General features: G+C 44.1%; 1 protein-coding gene across 8 annotated transcripts in view; it reads left to right on the forward strand.

The window, feature by feature from the left end:
* Window positions 1–16,713, forward strand: part of HNRNPAB (heterogeneous nuclear ribonucleoprotein A/B) — a 302,005-nt gene that overhangs the window by 263,056 nt on the left and 22,236 nt on the right. For 2 of the 8 annotated variants that reach the window (XM_069868941.1, XM_069868938.1), the window contains exons 1-8: window positions 9,004–9,160; window positions 9,293–9,558; window positions 12,408–12,576; window positions 12,662–12,820; window positions 13,220–13,351; window positions 15,084–15,192; window positions 15,286–15,438; window positions 15,517–15,601. In XM_069868941.1, the coding sequence (XP_069725042.1) occupies window positions 9,314–9,558; window positions 12,408–12,576; window positions 12,662–12,820; window positions 13,220–13,351; window positions 15,084–15,192; window positions 15,286–15,438; window positions 15,517–15,587 (1,038 nt within the window). In that variant the 5' untranslated portion in view covers window positions 9,004–9,160; window positions 9,293–9,313 and the 3' untranslated portion in view covers window positions 15,588–15,601. Of the gene's footprint in view, window positions 1–9,003; window positions 9,161–9,292; window positions 9,559–12,407; window positions 12,577–12,661; window positions 12,821–13,219; window positions 13,352–15,083; window positions 15,193–15,285; window positions 15,439–15,516; window positions 16,180–16,713 lie in introns of those variants that run through there. The other 6 variants (XM_069868946.1, XM_069868943.1, XM_069868940.1 and 3 more) reach the window with 5 other exon arrangements.

Consider the following 16,713-nt stretch of genomic DNA (forward strand, 5'->3'; position numbering starts at 1 on the left):
GGCGGCGCGGCAGCCAAGATGGCGGCGGCGCGGGGTTCTCGCAGTGGGGCCCCGAGGAGCCAAATATCTTATTTGTCCCTGATAAAAAAAAAAAAGCTTTATAGAATCATGGAATATGGTAAATTATGTGTGATAAATTATTCTTTTTGTAGAGGATGCTGCAAAGATGATGCGAGGCTGGAGCACCTCTGCTGTGAGGACAGGCTGAGAGAGTCGGGGTTGTTCAGCCTGGAGAAGAGAAGGCTCTGAGGAGGTCGTATAGCGACCTTCCAGTACCTGAAGGGGCTACAAGAAAGCTGGGGAGGGACTATTCACACAGGCTTGTAGTGATAGGACAAGGGGCAATGGGTATAAACTGGAGAGGGGCAGATTGAGACTGGACATAAGGATGAACTTGTTCCAAATGAGAGTGGTGAGACACTGGCCCAGGTTGCCCAGGGAAGCTGTGGCTGCCCCATCCCTGGAGGTGCTCAAGGCCAGGTTGGATGGGCCTTGACAGCCTGATCTAGTGGGATGTCCCTGCCCATGGCAGGGGGTTGGAACTGGATGATCTTTAAAGTCCCTTCCAACCCAAACTATTCTATGGAAGGGTTTGTGTTGCAAAGGAGCTTAAAACCCATCCAGTTCCATCCCCTGCGATGGGTGGCAACACCTCCCACTGAATCAGGAGCTCTGAGCCCCATCCAACCTGGCCTCAAACACCTCCAGGGATGTGGCACCCACCACTGCCCTAGGCAACTTGTTCCAGTGTCTCCCCACCCTCATCATAGAATCATAGAATAACCAGGTTGGAAGAGACCCACTGGATCATCGAGTCCAACCATTCCTATCAAACACTAAACCATGCCCCTTAGCACCTCATCCACCTCATCCCCTCCGGGCTGAATGACCCCAACTCGCTCAGCCCATCCTCATAGCAGAGCTGCTGCAGCCCTCCAATCATCTTATAGCCCTCCTCTGGATCTGTTCCTACAGCTCCATATCCTTCCTATGTTGGAGATTCCAGAACTGGATGCAGGACTCCAGGTGGGGTCTCACCAGAGCAGAGCAGAGGGGCAGAATCCCCTCCCTCACAAAAGAAGCTGGATATGCTTCTTTTGATGCAGCCCAGGATACAGTTGGCCTGGGCTGTGAGCGCACATTGCCGGCTCATGTTGAGTTTCTCATCAACCAGCACCTCAAGTCCTTCTCCTCAGGGCTGCTCTCAATCATATCATCCCCCATCTGGTACTGAAAATGGGAATTGCCCTGAGCCATGTACTTGGCCTCGCTGAACCTCATGATTCCAAGAGAGACAGGAAAGCTGCATTCTCTGGGGATTTTAACCTAATTTTATCACCGATACTCTTGCTCCCTGCACACTCCCTATTTCCCCAGCTCTCCAGGGCTGCTCCAGCTTGGAACAATTACAGTACGGCCACCAACATGCCCTTCCCTGCTGCAGCCTGGCCCACGACCTGGAAGCCGAAGTGTTGTGTGTTGTGGCATCTCTTCCGCGCCCTCCCTGTTTACGGCGGGCAGGGCTGTGCGTGCTGTGGCCGGCTCTGCGGGCTGAACGCCTGCCAGCTGGCCAGCTGCTATCGGGGTGTGGACCAGCCAACGGCACCGATAACTGCCGAGCCCGCTCCGCAGCCCTGCTCCACTCCTTTGGGTCTCAGCCTCGCTTATTATCCATTTCTCAAAAACTGTGTGACTCAAGGTGCTGTTAAGACTTCTAACCTGCTGTCGAATTCAGCTGAAATTGGCCATTGTGTTTGAGTCCTTGAGGTCATCACAGGTACCCAAGAAAACACAAGTGTACAGGCTTCCGTTTTTTAATGAAATCAGGCAGAAAGTAGATGCAAAGGAGAAAAGACAAAACCCACACACGCTTCAAGTGTCATAGATGCTGACACTGTGTACCCTGATTAGCAGAGGAAATAGCAAATTTAATGCAAAAGCTGGTTTTATTGTGAGAAAAACCCACTTTGCTTTAATCTTTTTCATGAGCAATGTAAATAACCTAAACACAGAAACGAGGAACAAAATTATGCAATCACCTCTTTGCAGCCAGTTTGAAATATGTTTAAAAAACGAAGACTGAAGTTGGTTTTTATTCACATACTTCTAAAAATAAAGGTTCCAAGTGGGGAAGACCAAGCTATTCAGATATAGGCTTTCCTTCACTGATAGAGGCATGCAGCATTTTTTTCTTTAACAGAGATACTTCATCCAATATGTAATTTAAAGACATCGTAAACACTGCAACTACAAAGAGATAATGGATAAACATATTCTATTTTTAAGGAAAAAAAGGCTAGTAAAAAGAGTTAACTGGCTTTTTGATTTAGTTCAGAGATAATTCAGCGAGAGTTGTTTCTTTTCAAAGTCAATAAGCAGTCCTAGCTTAGACTTTGCTGTTCAAAGGCTTTCTCAGCCTGGATGAATACTTCAGAATTATTATTACGTAAGAAACAGTGAATTTAATAGTCATGTAAAACATTGCTAATATCAATTTATTGCAATTTCTTTATTGTGTGCGTTGTTTTTTCAGTTGAAAAAAAAACCCGTCTTTCTGTGCATCCCTATAGGCTGCAGGTTTGCTGGAAGCCGGTGCCTGTGCACTTCACTCCCTGCCACGGGCCCTCAGTCTGTGTCAGAATTTCTTCTTCTCGCTGTTTCCAGAAGCATTTCTGGAGGGCGGCGATTGTCTAATTTTAGTACCTCGGAGAATCCACCGCTCTCCAATGAGAGGGCGGCTGCATCCGGAGCTGCAGCCAATTACCCGGGGTTTCCTCCTGCTTCACTTCCCACGAAGGTTTAATAATGCAGACTTACAAATTTAAAGTGGCCCCACATATTAAGAGAAAATAACATTGTATTTCCTAACACAGACATATAAGTAGAATCTCAAAGGTTTCTTCTAAAGCTTTGGATTCCATAAACCTGACCTTACAACCCTATTTTAATATCATTATCTTATGTATATTATCTTTATAGTGCTTGAATAAGTATTTCTGATAACTAAAAGGCTAGTCTGAAGCACCTTCCCTAACTTCTGGGATGCAGTTTTAAGAAAAGAAACAAAAAAATTCTAAAATTATTATTACAATGTAATGAACCATTGCAGTTCTGAATATTTCTCTGGGCATAGCTTTGCTGGTGTATCTTATCTGCTAAGCGGTTTAACAAGCCTTAGCTCACTTATTTTTAGCTGGTGTGGAATATAACGACACTGAAAGACACGGCTGCAGGTGCATTTGTGTTCTAGCAACAACAGATAAGTAACTTTTTAAAGAAAAATATTGTTTCAGAGCTTTGTACTCCAATACTGCAAGAAGGTGGAGAAGCTGAGGTCTTATAAATTGTTTTAAAAAAAAAAAAGAAGGAAAGAAAAACAGAATTATGAAAATAACAGTGAAGAAAAGCTAAAGGAATAATACTGGCTGCTTGCACTGATTAAAAATGAAGCTTGCACATCTTTTAGCTTAATTTTCATTTTGATGTTAATCACAGAAAAATGTATTTGCTTTAGTAGTAATTTACTAGCTGTACATTTTCCACATGTACAACTTTCATCCATCACTGGCTTGGTATTTTTTCTTCTGTCTCTCTTGATAAACTGTCATACCTACCCACAGTACTGGCTTACCTTCAGCACTTGCTTCACCCATGCTTGTTTTTGCAGTGCAAAGTGTCTCTGACGGAAACGCTGTGATCAAACTAACTTCCTCTCCTGCAAGCCTGCTCTCCCCTTCATTTTTGCCTCCTTACAGCTAAGCAATTCCACTTCTGCAGCTTATCTGCACACCTGTAGTCCAATTTAGCTTTGCATTGCTGCTGACAAACCCTTGTCAAGCCTTCCTTTCTGCTTTGTCTACGTGCTATCTCACCATTTTCTGTATAAAGTTAGCAAAACACTCTCTTGATGCTTCCCCTTTCTACAAGGCTCTAAGTAGCTATAATAAAAACATCATCTACGCGTCTTCTGTAACTCCGTCACTTGCCTTATTAACCTCACCCTATTTCATTTCCTGATCTTCCTCACACCCACTCTTTCATTTGCTCACAATTTTAGTCATTCAGTCTGCTCCGGCCCCTGCTCCCACACAGAAATCTTTGTCCGTTTCATATTAAAAAAAACCCGAGCCTTTGGTAGAAGTGCCTCTTTTCATCACACTTTTACATCTCTTGTTCGGTTCTACCCTAAACCCCCTTCAGACTTGGTTTTGCTTCTTCTTGTCACCTGAAAGCTTCTCAACCCATCTTAAACCAATCTCTTCTTCGGCCTTCGGTCACGCTTAGCATAGTTAGTGTCCTGTCTTAGCTTTTGCAATTATTCTCATGCATTGTTTCACACCTGTTGCTGTTCCAGCTTGGATTGTCAGTCCCGTACCTCATGTTTCTTGCCTTTTTCAGAGCGGTGGTGAGTGCTGTTCTTGTCTGTCCTTCCTTCCCATCTAGCTTATAGTTTAGCATCCTCATGGGCAAATATAGACATGATCGCCTCTCATTGCTGTCTCCTTTCAAACTTCAGGTGTCTCCATTGCAATTTAAAGTCTTGGTAATAAGCATGTTAAACAAACCATCTGCCTGAAAACCAGCCCCTTTTCTGCTCAGTTATTTTACAGCCAACTGTGCAAAGGAGTGAGTAGAACCTTACAGCCAGGAATGTGTGTTTTGGGCTGTGGAGATGTCAACCAAGATGTGATCTTGGTTATTTATTGACACAGCTGGGAATCTTGTTCAAGCTTTCCTCAGCTCAGGTATTGTTGACATCCTTTTCTCTGACCTCAACAAATAAGTCATTTGTTTGCATTCAGAAAGCTCCATAACACCATTTTCTTAGTTCTTGAGTTTAACAATGTTAGTTCCCCACATCTTTCCAAAGAGTCTTCTCTAACTCACACAAAACTGTTCCTCTTCAATTGCAAGCCCATTTACACACTGATCTGGTCCTACATATCTTTTGTTTCACTGTGAAAGGATATCTCCTGTTTCCTGCCAGCTGGTACAACTGAATTCCACCACTGCACTTTCAAATAAATATATATATACTTTGTGTGTAGATACTGCAGATAGATACTAGGCTTTTACCCAACCTTTTGGAGCAGAAACACTTGCACACGTTTGCTCTTTCATTGTTCTACATGATGTTTAACATAATACTGGCTTGGATTATCCCTGAGGCCACTAAGCTCAGAGATAATTATTCAGGGTGATACTATCCACAATGAATAAATGAATGTATGAATAAACCAATAAAATCTTTTATTTGGCAAATTACAAGAAGCAATTAGTTAAATAAGGCTTTGTTTGAAGCTATTTTGTCATTGCCTTCTTAAATGCATGTTCTCTTCATCTTAATTCCATGTAGCATGAGGCATCCTTTTTGCCATTCTTATTTTGAGCACTTATTTTCAGCCCTACCATTAAAATTAATGAGATTACTTGTATAGTTGTTATTATTCAATTTATTTATTTATACTGTGCATAAAGACTAACTCAGACAGCGGCTTCCCCTAGTACAGTATTTTGTGGATAGTAGGCAGTCTATGACCTGAGATGCTTACAATCAATTTAGATGAGACAGGCATTGGCTGAAAGGAAGGGATAAATTACATGACCAATTTCAAGGCAGTGAATGATATGTTGGTTCTCTTTTTTTTAGAAGAGGATAACTGGAAAAATCAACATAATGGAACTAATAAGGATATAGGGAGGATAAAGAAGAAAGGGAAGGAGGAAATGAAGACAGCTATGACACAAAACTGGTATGAACAGACAACAAGAGTAAAGTTTGGAGTAAACAGCAAGTTTGATAGAAAAGCAAACTTGCCTAAAATCAGGAAGTCAGGAAGTCCATATGCAGACAAAATACAATTGAATTTCGGTCAACACCATGAATAACCACAGCAATTACAGGATTAAAAAAATGGCAGACAGCAGTAAATGTGTGATGTAAGGATGATTACCACCCAAGAAGGTTTATATGTATTTTTCTTTGATTAACCACAGACTGTGAGTGGGGAGTGAAATGCAGGACCAAAACCCTAGTCACAACCCAGAGGAATTCTTTCAAATTACCTGTGGCGGGATGGAGCCTTGCAACCACAGAGTTACCCTGCTGTAAGATATGGGACTTGTAAGGCATCAAACAGCTAGTAAAAGGGACAACTGGGAATCACAGAGAGTCTTGGCAGCTGGGAACTGCTGTTTGGAATTGCCAAGATGGGAGTGAGATGGACCGGACAAGGGGAAATGGGCAGTTGGAAAAGAGTACAGCTATAAAGCAAGCACCGTTAAGAAGGAAAGGGGTAATGTGTGCCAAAGTACCAGTGCAAGGGCTATGAAAGGAGAGACAAGACAGGTTCAGCAAAGCAAGAGAACTGGAAAAGAGAAAAGAGCAAAAAGGGAAATGTATAGAGAAGCCCAAATTAAATGACAATCATTCAAGTCCTTAGCAAGGCTTGTTGAAATACAAAGGAGCTGTTTGGGGCAGTGAATCTTGTAAGGAAATGAATAAATATATCATCAAAAGTGCTCAGGTTACATCCATCAGCTGAGGCTAAACTTACACGACAGGCTCATATAAACTGCTGCCAATCTCAGTTTGCTCTCAGGTGCTGGTCTATAAACTTGTGACTTCACCACAGATGTATTTCTGTAGTCAGCTGCATACCTAAAAAACGGCAATAAGAAGGAGGACAGGGCACAAGGGTGGTAGCATTTACCATTTCAGCCATCCCAGTTAGATCAACCTGCAAACACCAGTTTGGCCTTAGTCACCTGTAGTGTCTTCAGCAAAGGCATGGTGTTTGCCATGGTATTTCCCAACTCAAGCAGGCTAATGGCACTGTATAAATGAATGCAGTCAGCTGACAGACTGTGGCTTAGTTGGTTTTAATCACAAACCATACTTTTTTTTTTTTTTGGTGCAGATCAGATGGGTTTACTACCTAAGTCAGAGCTGCCTAAAAAAATCAAAAGAAGTTCTCTTGCTGGATGTAGCTAAGTTCCTCTGAGATGGAATGAATCAGGATAAAGAGTATCTTATGAAAAATTTCTTTGCTTCAATCATTTTATTTAAGGCTTATCACAAGAAAACCAATTTAAATGAATATATTCTCTTAAGATGAATATCTTTATCAGACAAGATATAAAACCTGACCCGTGGACATTGCAATTTTCAAGCATGCTGGTCAGGTGTTCTTTGTACCCTCTTTACTAGACCTGACCTCACATAATGTTGTTTCACTAACTTTAGCCTAAAGAGCGGCTTGTCCATGACTAACCTCCCCTATCAGCAGCCTAGGTGGAGATAACATCTCTAAAGATAAAGTGAGCTATTGTAGCTTGGGCTGGAAGTGTGGCAGAATACTCACAAATTAATCTCCTTCACAGATAGGGCACCCGGCTGACAAATCACACATATTCCACTATGCTCGCATAATTGTGAAACTGATTGTGTTGGGCGCTTATTTTTAGATCGCTTTAAGGCTTTTCCATTTATAAGCAGCAATAACGTGAGAGGCTGAGGAGAGTTACAAAAGCAAATAGTCACTATGGCTGAGGATTTAAAATCCAGAAACTATATATGAAAATATAATGTGGTCTTGCCGCATGTGGATATGGATATTAAAAGAGAAATCTCATCTTGGACCCATTAAAGGGATGCTTGTGGCAAGTATCACCTGCACCAAAGCAAAAGAGTGGCTTGAGATTCTTGGCTCTACTGAGAGGCTATTTTTCATATGATCTCCCAACACTAAGCACCATCTCCTTTTTTTTTCCTTTTCCCCTTAAGAGGTCTGGCTTACAACCTGAATCAAAAAAGAAAAGATGGATCAGGCCCTTGCCCTCAACGTACCACGCTGTTGCTATTTCATGTTCATCTTTAATGTTATTCTATGTTCACCTTTAACGCTCTGCTTGTTGTACTGCTACAAAGCTTACAGAACCAAGCCTAACGTTCCCTGTTTTACCAGGTTACTACCTCAGAAACTGAATCCTGTAGAGGATAAAAAGTGCTCTGCAACCAGATTGCTGAAGAACATCCTAGACCAGATTATTTAATAGCAACAATTTTTATTTAAAGGTAGCTGCCTACACTCTCTCTGAATTGTAATATTGTAATTGTAAGATAGGCAAGTGGAGCCAGAGGAGATATTTGGCAGAAGGTGGTACAAGCAACAACATGTGCACTCATTAGTACAGAAAGTTAGGTAATAGTTGTTACTTTTTGCCCACAAGCAAAGGCCTTAACTTTATTTTTTATTTTAACTTGTGGCACTAAGCTTCGTCTGCCTATCCGAAAGCCAAACTTATGTGGATAAACTGGGTGTTCAGAACAGCACAGGGTACAAGAATTCGAAGTATGCTTACAAGGAGCCGTCTGCTGCACTTTTTATGCTCAACTTCGCCAACAAGGCTGACATAGCTTGGGCACAGGGAGCTCAGGCCTAGGCACACGCTCGGGGCTCCTGCTCGCAGGGTTATGTAATACCCAAAGCAAAGTTTCCATTGAAAACAACGCATCCTGGCCCTCTCGCCAGCCAAACCCGCAGAGCTGGAACCACGAAGCAAACCCTGTGGCACTGGAGCCACTGCCTGCGCGCACGCCTCGCCTCGGGGCACACCGGCGCGTCGCTGGAAGTAAGGCCCGCGCGGCCCCCGGGCCCTGCACGCTCAGGCGGGCGCGGGGATCGCTCCCCGTCACGGTGACGTTCCCAGCGGGAGAGGGAGCGGGTACCGGTACCGACACCGGCACCGCGTGTGCGGTCAGCGCCCAGCCCAGAGGCGCTAGGCCCAACCCGGCCTCCCCGCGGCTCCCGCCGGCCGCCATCCGCCTGGCCCCGCCCCCTCACGTGACCCCGCCCTTCACCCGACCCCCGCCCCCTCGCGGCAAGAAGAGCCAATGGAAAGCGCCGAACGGCTTGAGCGACAGGCGGCGCTGACCAATCAGAAGGCGCCTTATTGCCGTGCGGCAGCGGCTCCGGCGCTATATAAGCGGCCACGCGTGAGGGCCGCGGGCCGGAGCGTACGTGTCTCGGGGGGTGCAGGAGGTGGCGGCGGGGCCCGAGCGGAGCAGCCGCGGGGAGGGGGTGCCAGCTCCGGCGCGCGACGCGGGTTTTTAATCCGATTCCGGCCGGCCCGGATTTTATTGGGAGCGGGTTTCAAAGTGAGTACGAGCGGGATGGCGGAAAAGGCGGGCGGGGGGAGGGGCGGGCTCGGACCGGATCAGACCGGCCCGGCGGGCGCGGGAGCCGCCTCGCTCACCCGCCCCATCGGCCTCTTTTTCTCTCTCTCGCAGGCGCCTCTCGTCGCGGGCAGCATGTCCGAAACGGAGCAGCAGTTGGCGCCGGCCCAGAACGGGCACGAGGCGGCCGAGAGCGCCGGGGAGCAGCAGCAGCAGCAGCCGCCCGAGAGCGGCGGGGCTCCGGCGGCGGCGGCGGCCGCGGCGGGCACGGCGGCGGCGGGGGGAGCCGGGCCAGCGGCGGCCACAGCGGGCACGGCCGCCAGCCAGAACGGAGCCGAAGGCGACCAGATCAACGCCAGCAAGAACGAGGAGGACGCGGGGTAAGCGCCTCGGGCTGCCTTCCCCCCACCCTACCGGCCCCGGGGCGGCCGGGCCTGCAGCCCCAGCGCTTCCTTTGTTCTGGAGCTGCCTTTGTTGGCGCCATGTGGCGGCTGGGGGAGGGGCGCCGAGGGCGTTTGTTGCCGTCTGACGCCGTAAAATGGAAGGGGATTTACCTCGCCTCGCGTCCCGCGTTTTTTCCTCGTCCCTAACGAAAGGAAGGAGTTGTTTTTCTCGCAAGGGATGTGGGCTGGAGTAAACTTTGCTGGGAGATTGCGTGAGCGGTCGCCACCGGCGTCGGGGTGAACGCGAACGCGTTTTATATAACGCGTATGAAAAAAATAATCCTGGCTTTGCGAGCTCGTCGGGGTAAAGCGAGTATTTTGGGAGAGGGTGGAGGAAGGCCGTCCTGATTAAAGCAACGTGCGATGTGTTTTAACCGGTAATGGCGATTTTTGGTGTACTCCCGTGCGGCATTGTCAGAAACCAGCTTCTCTTAGGAGCGATTTCTGCAGGAGTCGGTGTAGTTTTGCTGTGTTTTGGTAGTGGCATCCTTGTGTACAAAGAGCTATTTCTTTCTTGTTATACTTAGTATGTTTATCAATATACGTTCATGAACATTACACCGTCTTTCTCGAGAGGGTCTTTGTTGTTCAGGCTACCCCATGTGCTTAATTGGAGCTCCCTTTGTTATCCGTGAGCCCTGAAGCAGAGGGTCACATCCCTCAGGTTGAACAGAGCTGAAGCCACAGTAGCGTAATAGATCTTGGCTGTAAGGGCAGAAGCAAGACTTGCACAAGTTTCCTATAAGCTCGGGCCGGATGTACCTTCTCATGACAGTGGAAGGATTGAGAACCAGGTCTTTTAGCTATGTGCAAATTTTGTTTACTTACTTGGTATTCTGCCCTGAAGAACGGGCAGTTCTTTTTCCCTTCCTCGTATAGGAGGTGACAAGTTTCAACCTCAAAATCCGTGTGCAGTGGAACTTAGAAGAAAAACAGTTATTTAGAGGGATTGACCTATATGGAAAACTTAGTGCTGTGCTAAAACAAGAGCTGTCCAAGGCAGAGTTCAGGGTGCTGACAGAGTATTTTGTTACGAGCTGAAACCAGCTTTGATTTAACTGCACATTAGCAGGAGGCAAAAAGGCTCCATGTTAAAAGTGCAATTGTCCAGTTTCTGTGGCCTCTGAAGGCAAAGTCAAAGACTACGAATTTGGTCTTAATTTCAAAGGCTGTGTATTGTTGTTTATGTAGGTAGCACCCATTCCAATTACAAAACAAAAGGACTGAATTAAAGTGTCTTATCTACTGCTGTGGTAAGAGGTGAATTAAGCATGTGGCCACGTCTTTGTGTATCACAGCCCAACCCGATGGCATAAAATGGCTAAAGCTGCCTCCAGACAAATTCCTGTCATCCCTCAACCATTGAAATACTCTTCATCATTCTGTAAGTGTAGTCAATGATGGCAGGGTATGCAATGGAAAACCATGGCCAATCTGTACCAATTACAGCAGTCATGTTTGGTCAGTAAGCTGTTGTGATGAGGAGGAACCCATGAAGTTCCCTTTTTTTTCACCTGCTATTGAAAGGCTTGGTAAACTTTGTAAGGCCTTTTCTATAAGAGTTTGTAGTGGCAGACAGTCTTTACTCAGACACTGTGCAGTGTGCTACACTTGTCAGTTAAGAGTGCACAGCTTGATCTGAAAAAATAAGGGTTTAGCCCATGAATGATATGGTTTCATCCAGCTTAAGGGAAAAGACAACAAAACCATAGCATATACAGATGTGTTTTATGTTGCCTTTTGAACATAAATGGATGCTAGTTTTAGCGAATCAAAGTTACACATAAACACCCAAAGCCAATTTTACTTAAACACAGTCCAGTTTCTAAAGTGCTGATACTTCTTAATGCCAAATCTAGGTTGTCTCCAAACAGACAACTTAAACTGCTTTAGTCTGTGGTTAGATAAGACTTGAATGCTTTTAAAAGCTTAATTTGTTACCTTGGAAACTCTGAAAATAAAAAATACAGCCCTGTTATTAATGTTTTCATTTGAAGTGAGGTATTTAAAGAGTGCCTTGTTGACTGATATAAGGTTTATTAGCTTCACTTCTGTATTGCTTCTCACTGGTATTTATTTCTTTGAGAGGCTTCAGAGGATGTTTTGTGTGGGAAAGTGGGCAGGGAAGTACTGTATTGTCACTTCATAAAAACATAGACTAGTAGTGAAAATACTCCTGGGGTACTGATGAAGATAAAACTGGATTCAGTAACCGAGCAGGAACAAGCGCATGATGCAGTAGTTAAGGCAGGTCCAAAGTCTGATCTGCTGTATGTGACTGTTCTTTGATGTCCTAGATACCTTTTCTAAATTTTGCAGATAGTTCTTAGGACAAATGGCTCTTTGTCCAAATCCTACAAGAGCTAGAGTATTTTACTTTTGCTGCTTTGTTCTATCCTGAGTGCTTTCAAAGCAGTAGGAATGGTCCTAGGTGGTACTGAGTTGGAGGTACTTGATAATCAGTACTGCTTTGTTGCAAATAACAGAATACTGTTAAAATCATGTAAGTTACTGGTGAGGAATATTAGGGTTTTTTTTACGTTTCATGTAGCCTATAATGAGCTCCAGGGGGCATTGTGTCATTCCCTCAAAAACATGGGATGGTGAGGAGAACCCACCCATGTGCATTCTTGTGGTGCCACCAGCTTTTGACAAGATGCAGAAGCGTTTAACTTCAAAGTTGGTTGTTTCTGACAGTGCTGCTGAGTACTACTGTGAGCATCTTGCTGCATGTGCTGCTCTAAGTGTTTCCTGAACCTAAATAGCTTCTCTCTTTAAAATTTCAGGAAGATGTTTGTTGGTGGCCTCAGTTGGGATACAAGCAAAAAAGACTTGAAAGATTACTTCACCAAATTTGGTGAGGTAACCGACTGTACGATAAAGATGGATCCTAACACAGGAAGATCCAGAGGCTTTGGATTCATTCTCTTTAAAGAACCTGGGAGTGTTGAAAAGGTGCATTTAAGCTTCATATTTCAGATTCTGAAGTTCTAGGTGAACCTTTTTTGGCTCGAGTTAACCATATCAAACTGTCTTTCAGGTTCTGGAACAGAAAGAACACAGGCTAGATGGACGACTAATTGACCCCAAGAAGGCCATGGCAATGAAAAAGGATCCAGTGAAGAAAATATTTGTTGGTGGACTAAACCCAGAAGCCACAGAAGAGAAAATCAGGGAATACTTTGGAGAGTTTGGAGAGGTGTGTAATGTTTCCTTAGTAAACACTGGAACATACTCTCCAGTTGCTCTAGTTTATTAATCATCTGCAAATTAATTTCACTTCAGGTGTATTGTCATCTGTAAATGATGCAGAGGTTCCCCATACTGAAAGCAAGGCAGGCATAAACTGCAGTAGATGCTTCCATTGATAGATACTCTTGTGTTTAACTCAAACCATTTTATCTGATGTTAGACTTCTTTTTAAGAATTGTAAAAACTGGTCTGAAAGCCAGTGTTTGTTTAGAAAGAATATTGTGACTTTGGAGTTGCATAATATGCACAGATAGGAAACATACTTTCAGTTTTACTATCCCAAATGCCATGCACTTAACTGTTCTGCTAAAATACCAGTCTGAAAAAAGTATTCTGTGTCTTCTAGATTGAAGCAATTGAACTTCCAATGGATCCAAAGACCAACAAAAGGAGGGGGTTTGTGTTCATCACTTTCAAGGAAGAAGATCCAGTGAAGAAGGTTTTGGAGAAGAAATTCCATAACGTCAGTGGAAGCAAGGTAGAAACTTTGAATTATAAATGTTTGTCCAAACTATGAAGTATGATACCATGACATCTATAATCTTTTGTAGACCTCTGATTTCAAGGGACCCAAATTACAATAAGGACAGCTTCCAAGTTACCACAGTCTTTGCCATCAGCTCAGTTGCAGAGGCTACCAAGTTTCTTTGCCAGTACTTGTGGCTTTAATACTTATGTTCTAGGGGATTTTAGATGTAAAGTATCTAATTGCATTCATTAATATGTGGAAAAACTTGTGTATTGGTCTGCCAATAGATGCCATTTCAAGTGATACACTTTCAGCATAGAGCACTTGCATAAATGCAAGGCTTACAGACTAACTTTGTAAGCAGCTGGCTGGGACTGGCTGTCTGACATGGGGACAACTTCTGGTGTTTTGCTCAGAAGCTGCCCTGCAGCCCTCTCTTCTACCAAAACCTTGTCACACAAACTCAATACAAGGATGCAGAGAGTCAATGTACGCTCATGGCAACTTGTAACTGGTCAGCTGGTTACATGAACTACTGTAAAAGTGATAATGAGATGCTCTGAACAGTTGACAGTGCTTATCCTTGGGAATAGCTAATAGAGATGTCATAAGCTATTGAGAAGAGAACTGGAGGCAAATGATGTGTGCTGGCTGGATGTGTCCCTCTTCTATTGCTTCATGGCCAGCATTGATCATAAGCAACTTCAGAGCCCTATTAGATCTGGTCATAAAGAGTGACAGTGACTTAGATTGCACTTGGTTAAAGGCTGGCATTGACAGCACAGCATGAACTTTGTCAAACCTAATGCACTGGTAGTTGTCAAGACACTGTAGTTAGTAGTGAAGTTTATTTTCAGGAGAGATAAGTGCTTTTGTGCAAAAGGAGCTGAGAAGTCATCTGTGTATTTAGTAACTATGGCTTGGTTGTGTTGTAGTCATAATAGAGGGGGTTACCTTAAAGCTCCTCTGTGAAGTACCCTGCTCAGGTACTGCTATTCCAGGGAGTTGTTCTTTCACGAAGCAGTAGCTTTCATCTCAGACTAGGCACAGATTCAGTAACTAGGAAGCTGACTGGCAACTTGAACTGCAGCTTGAGAACCTGCCTTGGAATGTCAGTTTTGGTTGGTTTTAGCTGTTAGCATTTGATAAGAGATGATTTCTAGTGTTGATAAATGTACTTTATGGTCAAACATGTATGCTTGGTGTATAGAGGATGTTTGAAGGCTGCCAGGAAAACTTGTTTCCATGCATTTCTCAGCCTTATTCATTCAGTGCAGCTTAGGTAAGGTGGTTGAATAGCAACAGCCTCATCTGTTGAGGTTGTGCCAGGGTAGAGGGCAGCCTCATGGCTCCTGCAGGAGCAGTTGCTGTCCTGAGGTGGCCTCAGCATCTCATCTATGGTAGATGATGGGCAGTATTAAAAAGCTATGAAAGCAGTGGGCTGCTTTCTATGGCCAATTGTGGCTAACCTTCCTTTTCCATGGGGAAGTTGGTGGTAGAGTATAAGCAACATAAAATACTCCCAAAGCAGTGGCTTGCTTTTAGTGGCCAAAAGTGACTTACCTTGCCCAGGTGGCACAATAAATTGGGTTGGTTTGGATCTGCATTAGACCTGGGTGCATGATGGAGCACAGCATGCATATCCTCTTTGCTTCCAGAGTAACCTCTGGCTTTTCTGGGTGGTTAGGTTGCTATCTTATAGCAGGACCCATACACACTCTACCTTGTTTTTAATTTCCAGTGCGAGATTAAGGTAGCGCAGCCAAAAGAAGTATACCAGCAGCAACAGTTCAGTAGTGGCGGAGGAAGAGGTAGCTATGGAGGAAGAGGCAGAGGTGGAAGAGGCGGCGGTAAGTACCACACGCACTACTTTAGTATGGACACATTCTAAATAAGTTGTGTGTACTAAAACGGGATTTTGTGGATGGTTTTCCCTTCTATAGCTCAAAGTCAAAATTGGAATCAAGGTTATGGCAATTACTGGAACCAGGGTTATGGGAATCAAGGATACGGCTATCAGCAAGGTTATGGTGGCTATGGAGGCTATGATTATTCAGGATATGGGTATTATGGATATGGACCAGGCTATGATTACAGTAAGTAAAGAGAACTGTATTGGGTATAAGCAAGCGTAACTAATTAGCAGTTTAATGCATTTGTTCTCTTGTTCATAGGTCAAGGCAGTGCAAATTATGGGAAGACACCGAGACGTGGTGGTCATCAGAATAACTACAAGCCATATTGATCAAACTTATTCAGGTATGCGGTGGCATGGTCTCTTTTGGAAAATGACTGCATAGGTTTTGTACACGATGCTGTAGATGGATATTTCAGTTCTGTACCAAATTTAACTTTACAATAAATTTCTATGGCCTGTTAAACGTGCATCTTACTTGGAAGAGCTCCCTGGAAACGTTTTACATGTTTAATACTTCAGATAACTAGTTGTCTAGACAGTGTGGTGTGTAAATTTCAGCCTTGCTGAAGATATTAATTAATGATTTTATTAATAGGTTAAACTGAAACTGATTTTGAGGGTCTGCTTAAAGCTGCAGCTCTGCATCTAGGGACTGCCTCTTGGAGTTAACTATGGACTCTGCATTACTCCAGTTGTACAGAATGAGATGCATCTTAGGGAACCAGTGTCACTTTCCACCTTTTTATTTTGTATTGTTTTTGTGTCATACATTTCCTGTAATGGAAGTGTTAATTTTACTGTACTTTTTGGTACCTTTTTGGAATCTAATGTATTGTAAGGTATTTTACATGTGTTCTGATTCACCATGACATGGATATTGAAGCTATCCTAGCTTTTGAAATAAAAAAGGCGTAATCTAGTGTCTTGTGCCATTCTTCAGCTTATGTATTAGTAAAACGCAAGTATACTGTTCCCAGAACTTAGTTCATGGCAATACTTTGATAGATGAAAAGTTGTGGCAATGTTTTTGATCTTAAAATTAGAAAGCAGTATTGGTAGTTGTCAGTGCTTGCAGTTAAGTGGCAGCTAAAAACTGCAGTCACTTCTGCCTCGAGGTTGTGGAAGCGGACTCAGGTGGAAAGCCCCAGCTGCTTTTGAGGCTGTGCTGGTGGGGCTCATGTTGGAGATGAGTACAGGCTCAGTGTAACTGTATTAGTGTCTGCTTTGTAGGGCTCTGCTAGGAGGAGGCAGAGGTGTAGGGTTCAGTAGGGCTTGGGAGTCCAGACAGTGTTGCAAGAGGAAGCCAAGAGGAGTGTGCAGGAAGCTCACTGCACTTCCTTTGTCTTTCACTTTTTCAAGCCTGAGACTTTTGTACAAGGTTTTAATGCTATGTGTACCTGCCTTGAAAGACAGGTTAGACATTAAATTACTGATGCAAAGTCTGAATTTTTGC

Source organism: Phaenicophaeus curvirostris, chromosome 15 (assembly GCF_032191515.1).
Source record: "Phaenicophaeus curvirostris isolate KB17595 chromosome 15, BPBGC_Pcur_1.0, whole genome shotgun sequence".
NCBI classification, from domain to species: Eukaryota; Metazoa; Chordata; class Aves; order Cuculiformes; family Cuculidae; genus Phaenicophaeus; species Phaenicophaeus curvirostris.